This window comes from Pundamilia nyererei, unplaced genomic scaffold (assembly GCF_000239375.1).
Source record: "Pundamilia nyererei isolate P.nyererei 1_Seehausen unplaced genomic scaffold, PunNye1.0 scaffold00011, whole genome shotgun sequence".
In the NCBI taxonomy this organism is placed as follows: Eukaryota; Metazoa; Chordata; class Actinopteri; order Cichliformes; family Cichlidae; genus Pundamilia; species Pundamilia nyererei.
In genome coordinates, this window is record NW_005187412.1 from 3,884,031 (window position 1) to 3,901,911 (window position 17,881).

Below are 17,881 nucleotides of genomic sequence, written 5' to 3' on the forward strand. Positions count from 1 at the left end.
GTGGGCGGTATAAACGGTATACGGTAGAAACGATATAAATTTGGCCAACAGTATACCGCTCTACCACGATAGCGCATGTTGATGGTGTCATTAAGCTGCGCCTGTTTTGGTCGAAAGCATTGCAGCGGCTACAAACAACATCATCTGCAAATTATGCTGGGCGACAGTAATAACAAAGAGACGAAGCACTTTTGGAAAATGAGGAAAGCCGAACCCTGAGCTTCCTCCACTTCCCTACCCCTCATCAAAGCATGTGCTAGATTTCGATGTCTCATTATGGAAATTTGTGAGTTTTTTTGTTTTTGTTTTTGTTTTTTTCATTAATGCTGAATTCTCTCGCAGCTGCTCTATTCCCATGCTGTTGCAGTATATTAATGACTAACCTTGTATTGTGGATGGATTATCTCAGTTGTTTTCCTGACTGAAGTTTGGTCCGTTTACAGCATCCTGCCATGTGATTGCATTTGCCCCTAACCACCAGAAACTCTCACATTAACTTTCATCAAGTGGAAAAAAGTTAGCGCTCATCCTCCAGCTTCACTGTGTTAATGTTATGCTAACATAGCTGTGTAGCTAGCGATCGCGCAGCATCATTATATACCAGCTAGCCCAACTTCAGTAACCCTACAAAAGTCACTGCTGTTTAGTTTTCTGTCTTCATTTATGTTGGAAGTGATAGCAGAGCTGTACGTTTGAATTTTTCAGAAATCTCTCAGTCAGAACATGCAATATATATTTAGGTGGAAACTAGTGAGCTAACTTCTTGCTAACTTCTAACTTTGTTAAATGTAATAAATTCTGTTTTCATGGATGCCTGGATGTTAAACTTAATTGTTACACCTGGTAAGGCAGCAACGTTAATCATTTTATTAAAGAATTTAGGACCCAGATTACTCCGCGAGGCTCCTGACAGCCGTAATGCTCCGACAATCCATCAAGCGGTGCGGCTTCATAGCTTACCAAAGTCGAACTAAAACATTTTTTGACAGATTTCTGTGCGCTGTGTAGCACATAAAATCGGTTCGAGGTCAGTAAGCACAACCAGAATTCATACATAAGGCACACTGTCGATTTTTGAGAAAATGAAAGGATTTTAAGTGTGCCTTACAGTGTGTAAAATACATTATACAGAAGAAAAAAATATATCGCGATATATATCGTTACCGCACATGCTTCAAATTATACCGTGATATGGATTTTAGGCCATATTGCCCAGCCCTAGGTGCACATTCAATAAAAAATTAGTTAATGAGACAGATGCAGACTCAGGATGACAAACTGAGGCCAGTATAGAAAAGAAGGAGGCACAAATTAATTTCACATCATCAGATAATCAAATCTGATGAAACACGTCTGACTCAGGGGAGGAAAAGAAGCAGAAGAAGCAGTGATGACATATGCTATGGGAAGCAGACAGACAGGAGAGCAGGGTCCAGTGTCATATCTGCAGTGTGTCTGCAGGTCCCGCGCGGCGATGGTTCGCTTATCCCCCTGCCACCACACATATGTTTGGGACATGGAACAGTTGGATGTGGCCGAGGGCAAAAATGGGTCAGACTGACACAGATGGAGAAAAAAACTCCCACTGGGTCACTGTCAGATGACTAACACCCACAGAAAAAAAAGTGAGAATGTGTGTGTGTGTGTGTGTGTGTGTGTGTGTGTGTGTGTGTGTGTGTGTGTTCAAGTGAGTGATTTATTCAACTTTTGACAGATTTTAACAGCTTGCCAACAACGTTGCTCTCGAAACAAGGATGAAAAAATACTAACACAACAAGTTTTGAATTCAAATTGGGTCAGGCAGTTCTCGAGTAGCCGAGAGAAGAACATGAACTCTGCAGAAAGCGAGGGGATAGCAAGAATTCCTCGTGTTTCATTTGGCCTTTTGCCGTCTTAATGTCTCTTCCCTTCTCTGCCTGCCTTCACTTTACCTAATGTATAAACATAAACAAAAAATATGTGATCGATAACTTGACTGGGTGCCCATAATGTCATTAAAACTCAACAAGGCTCGTTGTAAACACAATGTAATTTTTTTTTCTTCTTCTTCTTTTTGGATCACTACTAACAGCCTTGGATGGAAGAAGAGCTGACATTTGGGATAAACTGAAACATTTGGGTTTTTGCCACGAGGTGTTCAGCGCAAGAAAAATCAATTGAGAGTTCAGGAAATCCCCCAAACCTTTCTGGAATGATGGAGAAGAGCTGGCATTAAATGCAGCTCAGCTATGAAACAGCAGACGATATGATTTGTGACAAGAGTTTAAAAAAAACTACAGAGCTTTAAACAAATTAACATCAGGGAATACTGTCTATTGGCTTTATGATCACATCTCCCAAAGATTTTATCGAAAATTCTTCTTCCATTTGGAGGTAATCTTCCTAACCTTTGCCATCAATCCATGATGTCACAGCTGAAATGAATTCAAAAAACCTCAGATAAATGCCCTCAGTTGTCAAAACCTCCATTAGAACTGGAATGTAAGGCGGTAATTGTAGAGTTGAAAGGTCCATTTGTTCATTATCAAAATGGTAGTGAGATTCCTTTCAGAGTAATCCTTGGCTTTTCGATTTGCCTATTCAACGCTATTTCCCAACACAATAAGACATGCTGATGCCGCTGTATGAAGATCCCTAAGCTCAAATTCCTATGTCCTTCAGAAAGCTGTGTCGCTGCCTCTTAAATGTGTCTTTTTCTCAATTTGGTTTTTCTTATTTTGAAGCTTTCAAATCTGTTTTTGTCAAGCAAAAGCTTCCAGTTGCATCTGCTTCTTCTATCACAAGCCTTTAACTTTCCCTTAAAGTGAACCGCACCATCGCGCAAGGACACCCATGTCCCTTTGCGCAAGACACAAGCAACGTCGTCAACCGTGCATTAGCATGTGGGTGGCATGTGCTCCGTGAGGCAGTCATATGTTTACATCCAATCTCTTGGATGAAAGTCAAGTTTGCAGCTGCAGCCTCGGAATAATTCATCGCTCGCCTTTTTTACCCAGGAGGAGCCACAGGTAGTTGATGAAGTGGCAGTGCCAAGACTCCCAACTGGCGAAGACGAAGCGCAGCTGCCAGGAGTCAGCGTGGCCAGATGCCGCTGCTGATGTACCATGTGTTCCAAGCAGGGCAACAGTGTGTTTGTGTGTGAGCTGGGGTGGGAGGGGAAAGAACGGCACGCTTGCCAAGACATTCTCACATTGATGCCAACCTGACACATGCCTGGGTACTCCCCACGGTTTGTGTTACCATCTCAGCCACTCTCACAGATCTGTGGGGGGTCCCCTCTTTTCTCTTTTCCTCTGATGCCGTCCCTTGCCAAGATGAGAGTTGGCGCCTGCTTGCGGCCATCCTGCCCATCAGTGGCGAAATCCTTTAAGGTGTTCTTTTTTGAATGGCGCGCTGGCAGGAGGCCACCACAGCAGAATGCCAGCCTCTGCTTACTATATACTGCATCTAACCCTCGTTTTTCGCAATGTAGCCAAAACCGTAACTCCTTGCGATAGCCGTGTCTCGTCCTTACATGACAAGCGTGTCTTTATTATCCTCCCCTGTTCATCCATCCCTGCATGTCACAAGTAGCTGTAAATAAATCTCTGGCTCAGATTCCCGTCCCCACATAACGCACGTCGAAGACATGGCCAACTTCCAGGAAACAAATCCAAAAACACGGGTCTTCTGCGCCTTATTTCGTTACATCAGAGATGACATTCGGTCATTTTTGAGTTGAATCCTTCGAAAATCTGGCAGCGCCATCTGCGTCAGAAAAACACTGAAGACTCCAAATTCCCTACAAATAAAGGATTCTCTGGAAATTACATAGTTGCTGGGGTAGCATAGCATTCCCTTCAATAGCATTTTCCCTGCGAATGGGAACGAGTGGTCTTTGCCACTATTCCTGAGAGTGGAGGGGAGCACTGAGAAACAAAGGCTCCAGTTTTTAGGAACATGCCATCCTCGTTTGCAGTGTAGGGGGTTTGGGGAGGGAAGTGAAAACTTTTTGAACGTGTGCCATGTCTGTACCATTCTCTTATCTGAGGCCCGCGACTGCCAGCTGGCGGCTGAATGTGCCCACTTGCACTGTGATGATGAAGCCAGCCAAGCTAGTTGGCACACTGCGTGGTGGGACTGGCACGTGATCTAAAACACAGCACTGTGTGGAGCGGCTGCGTATACGTCCCGCTCTCCCCTCCCGTGTCCTCCTCTCTGGCGAGCAGCTTCTCCACTGGATCTGCAGGTCCTCAGTAAAGTGGGTGGAGGTTATGCCAACAACTGCCAAGCTGAGTTAATAACCACGGGATGACAGAAAAACACAGCTCATGCTAGTTTGTTTATAATTAAGGATTTAGTTATCTGAAACTATCTTTTTGTTGGCCTGATATTTAACTCATTTCTTATTATTGTTTTGCCCCTTTAATCATCAAAATAGGAAAATTAATTGAGTTTTAAAGCAGCAGTACAGTGATAGGCAGAGACAAGATCATAGGTTTTGCGTTGCTATATCCAGACATGCTTTGAATGTGTGATTGTCATTTTATTTTATGTAAGTTTTTATTTTGTAGACTAATAAAGTAAGATCATTAAAAATCATTTAAAACATTGTTCAAGGGTTATTAAAGCTGCGTATTTAAAGTGTCAACCACCCTGCAGAAACTGGCTTTGTGCTGTGTACTTACGAGACGGGAACTGTTTAAACCACTATTGTTTCAAACCGGACGCTTAATGTTGTGGCACTGTCCTTCACTCCAAGAAATGCCGACTATTATTGTAGGTAAGGTGAAAGTGAAATAGTTAACAGAGAAAGGTGTAGACAGTGAAACTGGGTGTTATTTTACGAGATATCGTTGTGTTTGTAGCCGTCAAACGCGGAGGTGTACCGTTCATGTCATGGCTGATGTCCGGTCACCTGTCCTCGCTGAATAAAGTGAAAGTCAGAGACGGTCAGAGTCACCTGGACTGAACACAGTGGCGTTAAGATGAAGAGGTTATTTCGGTCGGTGGTCATCCTCGTCATCGTCCGTCCTCCTGTAACTTCACGGTGTTGCTGTTTAAAGCTGTTTAAGTCGACAAGTGACTGGATGATGTTAATGCTATTAAAGAGTCACGATGTTGTTAATCATTGATTAAAATAATAATTTACAATAATAATTTACAATAATAGCGCAATATATGTTAAGTAACTACTATAACAGTGAAAGCTTAATTGACCGATTTTTAGAATTTTAGAAAAATCCCCAGCCTGGAGAAGTCATTTCTGTTGAAGTCAGGGGCATTTTCAAGCTTTTTCTTTCTATCAGTTGGAGCCATTTCAAATAGATGCATCTAGAGAATTCCTTGAGTAATTTTAAGTATTCGGGTAAATATCCGCTACTGTGACGGGAAATCTGTAGCAAAGGTCAATATAAAACACCCAGGCCTTGAAATTGGGAACACTGATTTCCACATATGAGGTGTACTCTGTACCATGAAACTATTCAAATCATAATTTCTTGAAGATCAAATCAAAATCAGTTCTTTATGCTAATATGTCATTATTGTTGATGCATTCTCAACCATAGTTTTATAGAAAAAAATATTTTTATTTTTAATTCCAGTTGTAGTTGTTATTTATTTGCATTCCTTAAAAGAAAAAAGTCGTTTTAGTGTGTGAATGTTCCATAATTTCTCTGACTTGGCTCATAGGAAAACATGAATTGGTTTTGTATTGCCTGTTTAATAATAATATATTTTTCGTCATGTTTTCTTGTTTTTATGACAAAAAAAACAAGTTATTGTGATATTCCAAAAATATAAAACCACCTAAAAAAATCTAGAAAGGCTTTTGTCTTGTAGTCTAAAACTTGTGGTGGTGTTCAGCCCCCCTTCCCATAAATAATTTTTAGAAAGAGTCATATGTTTAGTTTAACATTAGTTTAATTCATATGTTCAGGCAGCATTCATGATCCCAGAGTGTATATTCTTGTAGTTTAAAGTATTTGGTCAGCTGACATGGATTGACCCATAAACCATTAACTATATAGAGTACAAAGGTTAATGTTCATTGTGTGTTTGTCTCAGACTGCTGTGTGAATGAGATTGATCCTTTATGAGTTATATTTTTTGCATTGCCACCACCCTTTCTTGGATGTTATAGTCCCTGCTGTTACTGCTCTACCATGTGGTGAAGCAACCTGTCAGAAAGCTCTGAGTGGTGTCCCAGTACAAGTCCCTGAGGATTAAAGGCCTCAGGTCAAAAGTCATTCAGAGCTTTTTTATAAGAGTGGTTGTGTTACTAGCCTCAGGTATTTGAAATTGCCCAGCATCTGCGGTTTCACAGCGTGTTTTTCAGGACTCTACTTATTTTGAAATAATACATTCAAAAATGTATCTCACAAAATGGGTCAAAACTTCTCAGTTAAAGCATTTTTTTATTTATTCACAACATTTTACACGTCAAACCAACACCATTTGAAACTGTCTGATAGTGTCTGAGGCTGATGTCACAGTCACAGTTCTTGCACGCTGCAATATTAAATAGCATTGTCTATGCTTAGATACTAAGGTTGCAGACACACTATCTAACACAGTGTGCTTGTTTACTGTAAATACCAGGCTGATAAGAAATCTCAGTGCAGCCAGTGTAAAAATGCCACGTTAAAATGTCAACCAACACAGTGAAAGAAGGCCCGTTTCTCTGACAACAACCGATCCAACTGCCTAATTAATGATCTGAAGAAAATGTCGATGTCTCACTAAAAATTTCATTATCATCATTCACGGGTTCAATTTCTTATACTCTGGTGACAGATGTGCTAAAGTCCTGTGTGTTTTTTGAGTGATGCCACGTGGTCTCACTCCCTTTCTTCCTCTATCCCAGATGTGTTCTGCTACCAAACTTTGGCACTGAGTGAAACGGTGCTCAGTAGTACTGATGTAATTCAGCCAGTGACTGTCTGTATCTCTGAGTGATTCCTGTAATTATTTTGGAAATAATATATGAAAAATTCAAACACTGGTGGAACCAGATCATCTTCTTTGTTGCTTAATTAAACAGTTATTTATTTTATCAAGCTGACCACATCAGTGCGCTTGTTTTGTATTCGTAACCATCAACCAGCAGATCTACAAAAACCCAAAACTAGTGGTTAATCAGATGGTTAATTGTCACAGAAAGAATCCCTGGTGATCAAAGTTAATTGGCTTTATGACTTTGTGTGTTGCTTCATCAAACTAAGCGCAAATGTTTTTCACTTCAACCCACAGATATTCACTATGAGCAGATGTAAGATACTGATGATGGAGCCGTAATGAGCTTCTAACTGTGGAGCGTATAAACAACTAAAAGTCAAACATGCTGCCAGGATGTATAACCGCTACTTGCCACTATTTGAAGTGGACTTTGCCTCACTGGAAACCTGCCTTTTCCTTAACTTATTGTCCATTGGAGCCAGGGCAATGGATTTTAAGACAGGCAGGTCTGAGAAAGGCTCATCGCTGGACTACAGCACCTTCATCAAGGCTAAACCAGAAGCCGGTGTTTGCCAGAGCTCCAGTGTATGGAGAAAAGCTTGCAGTCATAGACAGCAGTGGTAGCCACAGCTACAAGCAGCTGTACTGCCGCAGTTTAGGTCTTGCAAATAGAATCGGTACAGCTCTGAACTCAGACTTTGGAGGTCTGGAAGGAAAACGCGTCTCCTTCCTGTGTGCTAATGATGCCTCCTATACAGTAGCACAGTGGGCCACTTGGATGAGTGGTGGGACGGCGGTGCCACTCTACCGAAAACACCCACCGGCAGAACTGGAGTACATCATTTCTGATTCCCAGACTTCGCTGCTGCTGGCAGCGGACCCCTACACTGAAACCCTCGAACCTCTGGCACAGAAGCTCGGGCTGCCGTGTCTGAAGCTGCCCCCTACTTCTGACCTGGATGCTTTATGTGAGGAAGACGCACAGGAGAAGGAGACAGCCATCACAGACTGGGCTGATCTACCAGCTATGATCATCTACACCAGTGGAACAACAGGGCGACCCAAAGGGGTTCTGCATACACACGGCAGCGTCCAAGCAATGGTAAATTATGTCTATTAATTACACTGGAGCCAAAGTAAATTAAGCTATTAGCTTTTCTTTTTTTTATCATAGGGTTATGGGTCTCTTAAATTAGACCTTTTAACAGTGCATTCATGGTTTGCTGTAAGCTACAGTATGTGAATGTACAACTAAAATCAGTTTATGTCAGTTATTTATTAAATGTTTAGGTTTTATTTGTGTTCTTCTAATGTATAAGTCCTTAATAACAGTATTCAATAAAAAATAAGTCCTATCTTATTGTAAGATTTCATAATTGTTGCTTGGAAAGATTATTTTTTAAGGAATGAAGGTTTTTGCTGGATTTCTGTTTACATTTTTTTCTTTTGTAAAGTCAGTTTTATTTATACAACTGAAAATTTTAAACAAAGAAAAGGTTAATTAAGCTTCATTTATTGGGAAAAAAATAAATTTGACGGAAGGCCTGACGAATAATTTTGTTTGGCATTAAACTACAGAAGTGCATCTGTTTAAATCATTTGATGTTTTTGGCCATCAATGTGACTTCATAGAAAATTAAAGTTCCTGTGAGGGGGGGAGACGTGAAGGTAAATTTCTGTTTACGTTATTTTGTACAGGCAACCATTTTCAGTGTTCTACATGCATGTTGGTGATGCTCATGTACACAAGTGTCAGAATTAATTTAATGATTCAGAGCAGCCATGTACGACCAGGAGACGTCTTTTGTTTTTTGCCCTGATGACATTTAGTACTCTGACACTGTTCATGATGCTCATCTCTTTAAATACCATTATGCACAATATGTTGGACACAGCGCACCTTAGTGATCGCATTCACTGCAGGCATTTTTTTTTTCCAAAAAACCTGACGTTACCTCTCAAAAACTAAAAAAACAAAAAACCAGACAGACTCACTTAATTATTCACTCACTCAGTTTTCCAGACCCACCAGATTCAAGCGAAGTTCTGCCTCCTTTTAGAGTGATTTAATTTTCCACACTGCCAGGCATGTAGGTCAGTTTCACTTAAAATTGCACAGAAAAACTTCAGGAGATCTTTAATGGCATAAATTAGTGATTATTCAGGAAGCACGGTGGGGAAAAAACGAGGGTGATGCTAATCAGGGAATATGTCTCCTGGGGGTGTCTAAACAGTTCTTTAATTTAAGAAGAAAATCATAGATACAGTTTATAGATCTGCATGTGTTAGTTTTGTGATGTTCTCACTGAGATTTGTGTCAATATAACCAATAATAGATAAGCTGAATATGAAGTTAAATGTTTTTTTACCTATATTTAAGTCCTGGTTTCACAAAGTTTAGACCTTGAAACATTTTAACAAAATTAATAAATAATAATACTTTTATTGGTGGCATAGTTTAAAAATTATGTGTGTGTATTGTTTACATGACCGTGGCCATTTCTATGTAATGCTTATATTTGAGTCACTGAAAATGGGGGACTGCATTACATTTAAAGATGAAAATCTGCACTTCAGTCTCATTTGTGGTCATCTGTGGCGATGTGAATAGACAAAAATTATAAAATTGTGTCAGTGTCAAAGAACTTATGGACCTAACTGTATATGTTGGACTTGCACTGATGTTTAAGCTACCCTTAATTAAGAGCAGCAGAGCATCGATGATAAACTTTAGAATATGTTGTTCTTTTTTGTGTTTTGTTTGCCCAGCACAGAGGGAGAAATTACTGTTGATGAGGTGTTTACAGATTTCTACACCAGCAGCCACCTCAGTGGAGTGGAGTGGGGTTAGGTTATAATGATTTTTAGTATTATTGTGCTTTTTGGCTGTAACCAGTTTCACAGGGATCTCTTGACTTTGTCGGACCTCATACGTGGACAGGTGGCAATTAGCTGGGTGCCAAAAGTTCAGCAAGTAAACAACATCACAAAAAATACAGTAAATCAGACACGTAATTATATGTTATTTTTAATAAAATGCCTTTTTAAAAGTTATTTTTCCCAATTTTAATGCAGTAAACAAAACAAATACAATAAAAGGGATCAAGATCAAGGTTGTTAAAACACAGGGATCCTGATACTCCTGCTACTAACAGCAACATGTATGCTGAGGATAAAACCTTTCATTTGAACCTCGCTGTTGTTGGTCTCCTCTCGTATAGCGCACTGTGACAATGGGGAAGAATTCAAATAAGTTACAAAAATCAATTTTGCCATCTGGAAGAGCACCAAACGACAGCTTAGGGGAGATCATTGTAACAAATGTCTGTAGCAGTGAAAGCTGACTGAGGTAATTTATTGTAAAGACAATATGACATCTTAACAACCCACTCCGTCCCACCCCTCAGGTCCAGTGTCTGGTTTCAGAATGGGCGTGGTCCAGAAATGATGTCATCCTGCACACCTTGCCTCTCCACCACGTTCATGGCGTCGTTAACAAGCTGCTGTGCCCACTCTGGGTGGGCGCCACCTGTGTCATGCTTCCCGAATTCCATCCTCAGAAGGTCAGAGATGCACTCTTCTTCTTCTTCTGTCTCTCGGCGCAGTACACAGTGTCTTTTATTATCCCCCGTGAACAAAAGTGGCTTTTTTTAGGGTTCCATCTAACTTAATCATAAGGCAAAGACAGTTTTCAGATTGAGAGGTCGTCTGCAGACAACCCTGATGGATTAAAAAAGACCATTACCTCTTTCCACATGAATCCCTCTTTCTCAGTCGGTGCTTCCCTTTCCCTTTGCTCTTTTGTTCTTGCTCCTCTCTTCTCGCTTCATCTCCTCTCCGTCTGCATCTCCCTCTCTTTCCCCCTCTCACACTGTCAAAACTAAGTGTTTGGGGCTCAGTGATGAATTGCCCTGTGTGGCTTTGTATCTGACCAATGCCGACACACGGCAGGGGCTTAAGCAGCAGATCAATCGATGAGCTGACATTGAAGGATGATAGTGCTTGTTTGGCCCTGAGAAGGGAGGGGAAGATGGGGTGCTAAGTGTGTGTATATAAGTGTAGCTGTATTGAAGTGTAAATGCACAATTTTTAATGTATGTGTGTGTGTGTGCCTTTCTGTTTTTTGCTCTCTTTGTTTGTACGTCAGGAAGTCTACCACTTCATGACACTTAAGGTGAATGAAAAAGAAACGACCTTAAAGAAAATGTGTATCTGTCAACATGGGTATTGCTAGACTAATATAGCTATCAGTATTCAACTGTTATCCCTGACCTTGTGTGCCAAACCACAAAACCCCTTCTCTCATCTTCAGAGAAAAAAAAGAGCCTTTATACTCCTCCTCCTGAAGTTACAGTACATTGATGAAGTGATCGATCGTCTTCTATCCCCTAAGATCTCTGAAGGGTACCCTAGGCAGCAGAGGCCAGCATTGATTTCTTTTTCTTCTGATTTTGCCTGGAGATAGTGTCGGGAATTTTCAGTGCAGGAATTGTGATCAAGTAAATCACAGATAAGTCTTTTTCAAGTGTACTGTATTAGACTGACGGGAGCAGATAGCGTTCCTGGGTTTCAAACAGCGTTGCTCGGATTTTTTTTCTTTTTTTAATTTATTTGATTTCTTATTGACTGCTTCATCACAGCAACTACTCAAATGTAATATTACTGTCATTGTTTTTCCTCAAGAGGGATGGCTAAGGCATCAATTTTTAAATTCTAACAGGCAAGGGCATTTTTTTAAGTAGCCTGATTGATGGGAATGCTGCTTGGAAATACTCACAACTGCCTGTTCTGTAATTCAAAGTGAAATTGACATTTTAAAAATAATGTTTCATACACCAGTTGTCTAGTTCAGACAGATAAAGCATTTTGAAAGTGTTTGACTATAAGAATCCATATGCCACTCTGTATAGCTGGTTGCTCTCTGTTACAGTCAGCCTTCTCTAGGAAGAGTCAACTATTAGGATAAGTCTTATATAAGAACTGATACTACTTATCAACGTCAATAGCAGGAACTTTTATTATCTGCTAATTCAGACACACTGGCAACCTGAACACTGATGTTTTTCACCTCTGCTTCACATGAAGCATTTACGACACCGATAATGTGACACTGCTGTCAAGGACTGTGGTAATCTGCCTACAGCTGAAGCTATTATCCACGAGGAATATAAAAAAGCTGTCTGTTTGTAGGAACCTGCAAACACTAATTAAAAACTTAGCTAACTACATAGCTGATACTACTATGTTAATGACTTGGCTATTAAAACAAGGTCTACTCCACTGTAAGGTCAGTGAAATGCTCGAACATTAAAATACGACGCAGTTGCTTCTCTAAGATCACTGCTGATGTCTTCCCACCTTGGCATTGTGTTAACACACACCTGAATGCTCCAGACCAGCAAGCTACCAAAATTTCTGCTTAATCAAGTGCATTTGATTAGCAGCATCTGGCTGCTACTTACGCTCTTAATTCCTGTGGTTTTGTAAGGCTCTGCTTAGTTTTTCACACACTGATTCTGCTGTTTGGTTTCGTTTGTTTTTTTTGTTTTTTTTTAAATGAAACAGTGGAAGATCACATATTGTTGCTCATCTGAGGTTTTATTTACCCAAATTTTAGATCCACTAAGGACCAGATTATTTTAAATGTTTTCCCAGTACGTAAAACTTTAAAACTGAAAGATGTGTTCTTTACTGAGACAGACGAGCTGAGTGAACTTACCTGACAGTTTTTAGGAATCAGCACTGCTGGCACATTGACATTCAACAATCGGGCCTTCTCGGGAAGAACTGTTTTCGGGTCTTACGTTGAGTGCAGGGCACATGAAGTTGTTTAGGATGCAGGCCATAGCTCTCGGTTCTCACCGCATCCTGTCCCCTAGGTGGAGGCCAGCTCTTTGACGGACATAAATTGCCTTCCTCTCCCACCTAGAGTGGGCTTGGTGGGAGCGCTTCACTGCACTTGATAGACACCACCCAGTATGGTCAGGGCACGCTCAGCTAATCATCCTTTTCTCTCTTCAAACTTTTATTCTGTATCTCTTCGCGTGAACCGCAGGTTACTTGCAATTTTTAGATCGGCCTGTAACGCTACTCTGGGAGACTGGATTGGGATTTGATTAAATTGTACTGTTGGCATATCTTAATCATCTTAGCTGTATTTGTCTGTGTGTTTGACTTGTGTTTTTATTAGAGCCAGAGGAAGTGATTGGAAGATAGTTTAGTAGATAATAGATTGGGTGAGTCTGTGATGTGAGGGTCACACAAAAGAGAAGTGGAAGGAAGAGTTTAGAAATTGCTGGCACATTAAGAAGGATGTGGTGTTACTTCAGGTGAGCGCAATGATGGGAGAGAGTGCATTTTTCTGTGTGTGAGTATGTGTCTAGGTGTGTATGTGTCTGAGAGAGAGAGAGACTGCAGAGGCAGTGAAGCAGGAAATTACGAAATGGAGAGAGAAGGTAAGTGAATGTGAGATAGGGGGGTGAGAGACGAGGGGGGGGGGATGAAGGGAGGATGTGGGGTCAGAGATGAAAGTAGAGTGAAAACGGAGCACTTGGAAAATAGAGGCAGAATGAATGAAGAAGAAGTGAGATCGAGTAGCCTGAGAGGAGACAGCTTGGAGGGGGGCACTGGTGGTGGGCTGTGGTGCGGGGGGAGTGACTTAGAGAAGCCGTCGTTCACCTTCATTTAATTCATGCCGTCGTCCTATCCTTCTGCCGTCTACTGCAATGTGTGAGCGTGTGTGAGGAATGAGGTTGAGTGGGCGGGGCCGGGTGTGTAAAATGACTTTGTCCTTGAACAAGTGAGTTTATGTGATTTTCATACAGTATGTTTAGATGTGCATATAGTTGGTAGTTGGCGACACATGTTTGCGTCCATTAGTGCCCGCCGCTGTTGAAGCTGAGGATGGGAGCGGCTCCTTTTGTGGCAGTCGAAAAGCACATTTGTCAAAAGTAGCTGCACACGAGGTCTTTTAATTGACCGGCAATACCGCTCCAGTCCGGGGCAGCCGGCTATTTTCTTCCTCCTGACCTTTTAGAAATCTGGGCATTTTTTGCTTGTCTTTTTCCTGCATTATGTTGACAGGTTTAATATGAGGCTGCTGTCTGGACTTTATTCTGCCATTTACATCAAATAAATGAAAAAATGTCACTTTTTTTTCCCTCTAAAACTAATGGAATGAATCTGGATTTAATAATTTAGTCTGCAATGCCCCACTGTTAGATATACTGCTTTTATTTTCCTTATCTCTCCTCCTCCTCCTTCCTTCTTCAGTTATGTGTTGTGCTTATCTCTCTCCCTCTCTCCCCCCACAGGTGTGGGAGATGCTGTTGAGCTCCAAGGCTCCCATGGTTAATGTGTTCATGGCCGTGCCAACTATTTACTCTAAGCTGATCCAGTACTATGATCAGCACTTCACACAGCCTCATGTGAAGGACTTTGTCAAAGCATTGTGCAAAGAGAGAATAAGGTACTGGTTGTGGAATCTGTGCCACAAGATTTTACTCACAAGTAGCTGGTTTAATGCAGGGTTTTTATGCAGTGTTTCCTAAATGTCCTTTTCACAGGGATGTATAGAGCTTAATTAAAGTTAATATTAATGCATTTTGTCATCAGTTGGGAGATTATCATCTTTTTTAATCACCCAATAGTTGGATGCTTTAGGCAATTTAAAGAGGAAATTTAATGTTGCTATGGAGTTTGTTCATTTTGGGCTCTTCATCATTCCTGTTAGTATTTATGTATGTGCAGACAGCCGTGTCCAGATGACTTTGATGGAGAGTATTTTTGGTGAAACTCCTTCAACTTGAAGCCTTGACTTTACCTGACAGAGCAGGATATGACAGCACAAACGTTTGAGTTTGGCTGTAAGCCAGTCTCTGGGCTCCAAACATCTGTATGTTAGTAGCTCAGCTAACTGACAGATGCGTTAGTGATTAGCAATTGGGCCCATTGACCATCACCCTATCCTGGCAGTGTTTTCGGTTCACATTCAAAGAAGACAAAAAAGCAAAATTGGAAAATAAAGTTCATTTGTGAGACAAATTGAAGTTTTACAGTGCTTCAACTACCTCAGCAAGTTCTGTGTAACAATGACTGATGCAGCTGCAGCTGTTGACCGCGGAGGTGTCTAAACCTGATCTATGCATCAAACCACAGTTAACAATTTCAGCTGCTTTTGGAGCAACAACATGTACCTGTCCAACTCACCTCTCTTGCCATCTTTGCTCCTTTTACCGAGCTGAAAACCACATGAAGGTGTGGTTGACGTGCGTGTCAGACTGCGCTCCTCCCCAGAAGTGTTGAAGTGTTCAAACCTGAAGCAAAGTCAGTCCCAAGAAGCATTAAGCCTGTTTTTAAAAGTTTATTTTGGCCCTGAGACACTTGTAGTTCTTTTCATTTGTAATTTGTTTGTCACCTTTCTGTGTGTATGCACTCGTGACATGCATTATTATTACATTATTATGTTTTCTTGCTACTTGATAACCTTTTGACCTTTGTGGATGGTGTATTAATGTCACACCACATTTCCAGTACATGTTTTGCTTCTTAATAATTTTCACTGCCACAGTTTCTTTTACAAGTGTGTGTGGCATCTGTGTTTTTATTTTGCTTCCTTTGTGCTGCCAATCATCTCTCCCATGCTGCATTCTGTATATTTTTCATAAACAGTCTGCAGTTTATAGAATACTGTAAGGCACAACCCTATGCTTACTGACTCTCACAAATCAAGTCCTTGGAGATGTGTAAGAAGATGCACAAAAATTGATGTTTCTAATTAGCAAACAATTAGATCATTTACATGTTTCACACAGGTTTTTCAGGCAAAATATAAACTGCAGATGTGTTTTTTGGCGTGTGTCCCTCATGCCCGTCCCTTTCTCTCCAGGCTGATGGTTTCAGGCTCGGCTGCTCTCCCGCTTCCCACTCTGCAGCGCTGGGAGGAGATTACCGGGCACACACTCCTCGAACGCTACGGCATGACTGAGATCGGCATGGCGCTGTCCAACCCTCTCAAGGGCCCACGCGTCCCAGGTTGAACTAAGTGGATGCACTTGTACTCTCACACCTTACACACATATGAGTAAAGAAAGAATATTTTTTTTACATGTGTATGTGTGTTACTTATCTTAAAAAGGGAAGTCATGGGATCATTAGTTAACTTTCCGGCAAAGTATTTCACAAACAAGTCAGCAACTCGCTGCACGTTGCTTAACTTTGCACCACTATCTTCTTATCTGCCACGTGTCACTGTTGCAGAGTCCTGTAAACAATGGTTGGAGCCACTCAGCTAGATAAACTTGCATTACACAATTTTAGCTTCATCCAAAAATCTGTATTCTCAATTATCTTCTAAAAACCTGTCTAGAATGTCAAAGTCAGTACCGGACACATGTATAGTTTGGGCGCCAGCTGCGTATGTTTTTTTTTTTTTTCAAACTCCTTTATCCCTTTGCATAATGATAAAGTTGTGAAACCTCAGGTGTCAAAATACTAACTTGATAATAAAATGCATGTCTTGGTGCTCTTCCAAGCAGAATATGGTCAGGTTACAAACCAGCTGCTGAAGCAATGGCAGGAAATGAGGCCATACAGATAACCTCTTAAAGATCGGTTTGGCATCTGATTATCAGCATTTTTCTTGAAAACCCTCAATGACAAACCAATGGCAGCGTTTTCTGCTCTCTTTTTAAATCAGGCCAACCCTCGATCAGTTTGTTATTTGGTGCATTTATCTTTTGGTGCCAAATACTGAAATACTGCACAGCACAACTAGCCAAGCATACTGCCATCAGTGTGTCTGTCAGTCACAGTTTCATTGATGATGAATATTTGATTGGTTGGCAGTCAACCAAGGTTGCCTTTGTGACTGTGGATGTTGTTCTCTTCTAAAACGAATGTCTCAGATTTGTAGGAAAGAGGGTAATTATCTTTTTTTCCCTGTGTGTAGTAATTAAGCTCTACATTGAGTTGACATTGCTGTTTACAATTTGGTAACGTATGATTATCAATCAACAAACTTGCAATCACTGATTTCTGCCACTCTATGTTAAAAGTATACACATATATATTAGAAATCTGTATCCTGGAAAAATAGAAAGGCAGTGTGGTTTAACAGAACGACATAAAATAATAATAATTTAAAAAGCAAACCTTGCTTAATTGAGCCAGTGTTCCCGGTTTATACTACACTTTGAAAATGCTCTCAAAAATTTTGTTCTACTTCACATATAATCCAAAAACCTCTGATGTTGCTCGACCCTCCCTCATCAGTTTGAGTGAGTACTTCAACTTCACGCGTTGTGCTTTAATCAAAGGTAGTTGTCTCTGGCGTGATGTCAGGTAAAACCCCATGATCCCAACTACACCTCCCTCACACACGCAAAAACAAAAGCAAGGTCTGGAAATGAGGTCAGAGTAGTGGCGGTTGCCATCTTCTCCTGTCATCCCCTCTTCCTCTGTCTCTCTCTCTCTCTCTTTCCCTCTCTTTCTCTTCCACCGTCTTCTTCCTTTCCTGTTCCCCAGACAACACTTCCTCTTACAGGTAGAGCTAATTAGCTTGCAAGTGGATTTGGTAATCCTCTGCCTGCCTGTTTTGTCAGGGTATTGTTTTGTTTGTTGCTCACTGAATGTTTGGCATGAACCGAGCAGGCTGCGTTCGACTCCTCTCAGGTGATTATTAAGAATGGCTTCAAGAGGTCTGCGTTTTTATTGATGTTTCCTCTCAGCATTTGTGTAAGTGTATGTGTATGTCTGCCTGTGTGTGTGTGTGTGTATGACGGTGTGAGCACATGTAGGCACGAGGCTGCGCCTGTTTGAGTCGGCGTGTTCCTATCTTGCCTTTTAAGTAGGTTAAAATGGATCAATAGCAACCACAGGAAACACTCTCAGAAGAGCAGTGGAGTGGTATCTCTCTTTCACTCTCACCTTCTTCTCTTTCTCA

At 41.0% G+C, this 17,881-nt stretch overlaps 1 protein-coding gene across 3 annotated transcripts in view; it reads left to right on the plus strand.

The window, feature by feature from the left end:
* The first annotated feature begins 4,701 nt into the window (after positions 1–4,701).
* acsf3 (acyl-CoA synthetase family member 3) overlaps positions 4,702–17,881 on the plus strand; it is a 34,582-nt gene continuing 21,402 nt past the window's right edge. For 2 of the 3 annotated variants that reach the window (XM_005724239.1, XM_005724241.1), the window contains exons 1-5: positions 4,702–4,762; positions 7,234–8,041; positions 10,347–10,502; positions 14,253–14,407; positions 15,827–15,972. In XM_005724239.1, coding sequence (XP_005724296.1) covers positions 7,322–8,041; positions 10,347–10,502; positions 14,253–14,407; positions 15,827–15,972 — 1,177 coding nt within the window. In that variant the 5' untranslated portion in view covers positions 4,702–4,762; positions 7,234–7,321. The remainder of the gene's footprint in view (positions 4,763–7,233; positions 8,042–10,346; positions 10,503–14,252; positions 14,408–15,826; positions 15,973–17,881) is intronic. The other variant, XM_005724240.1, reaches the window with a different exon arrangement.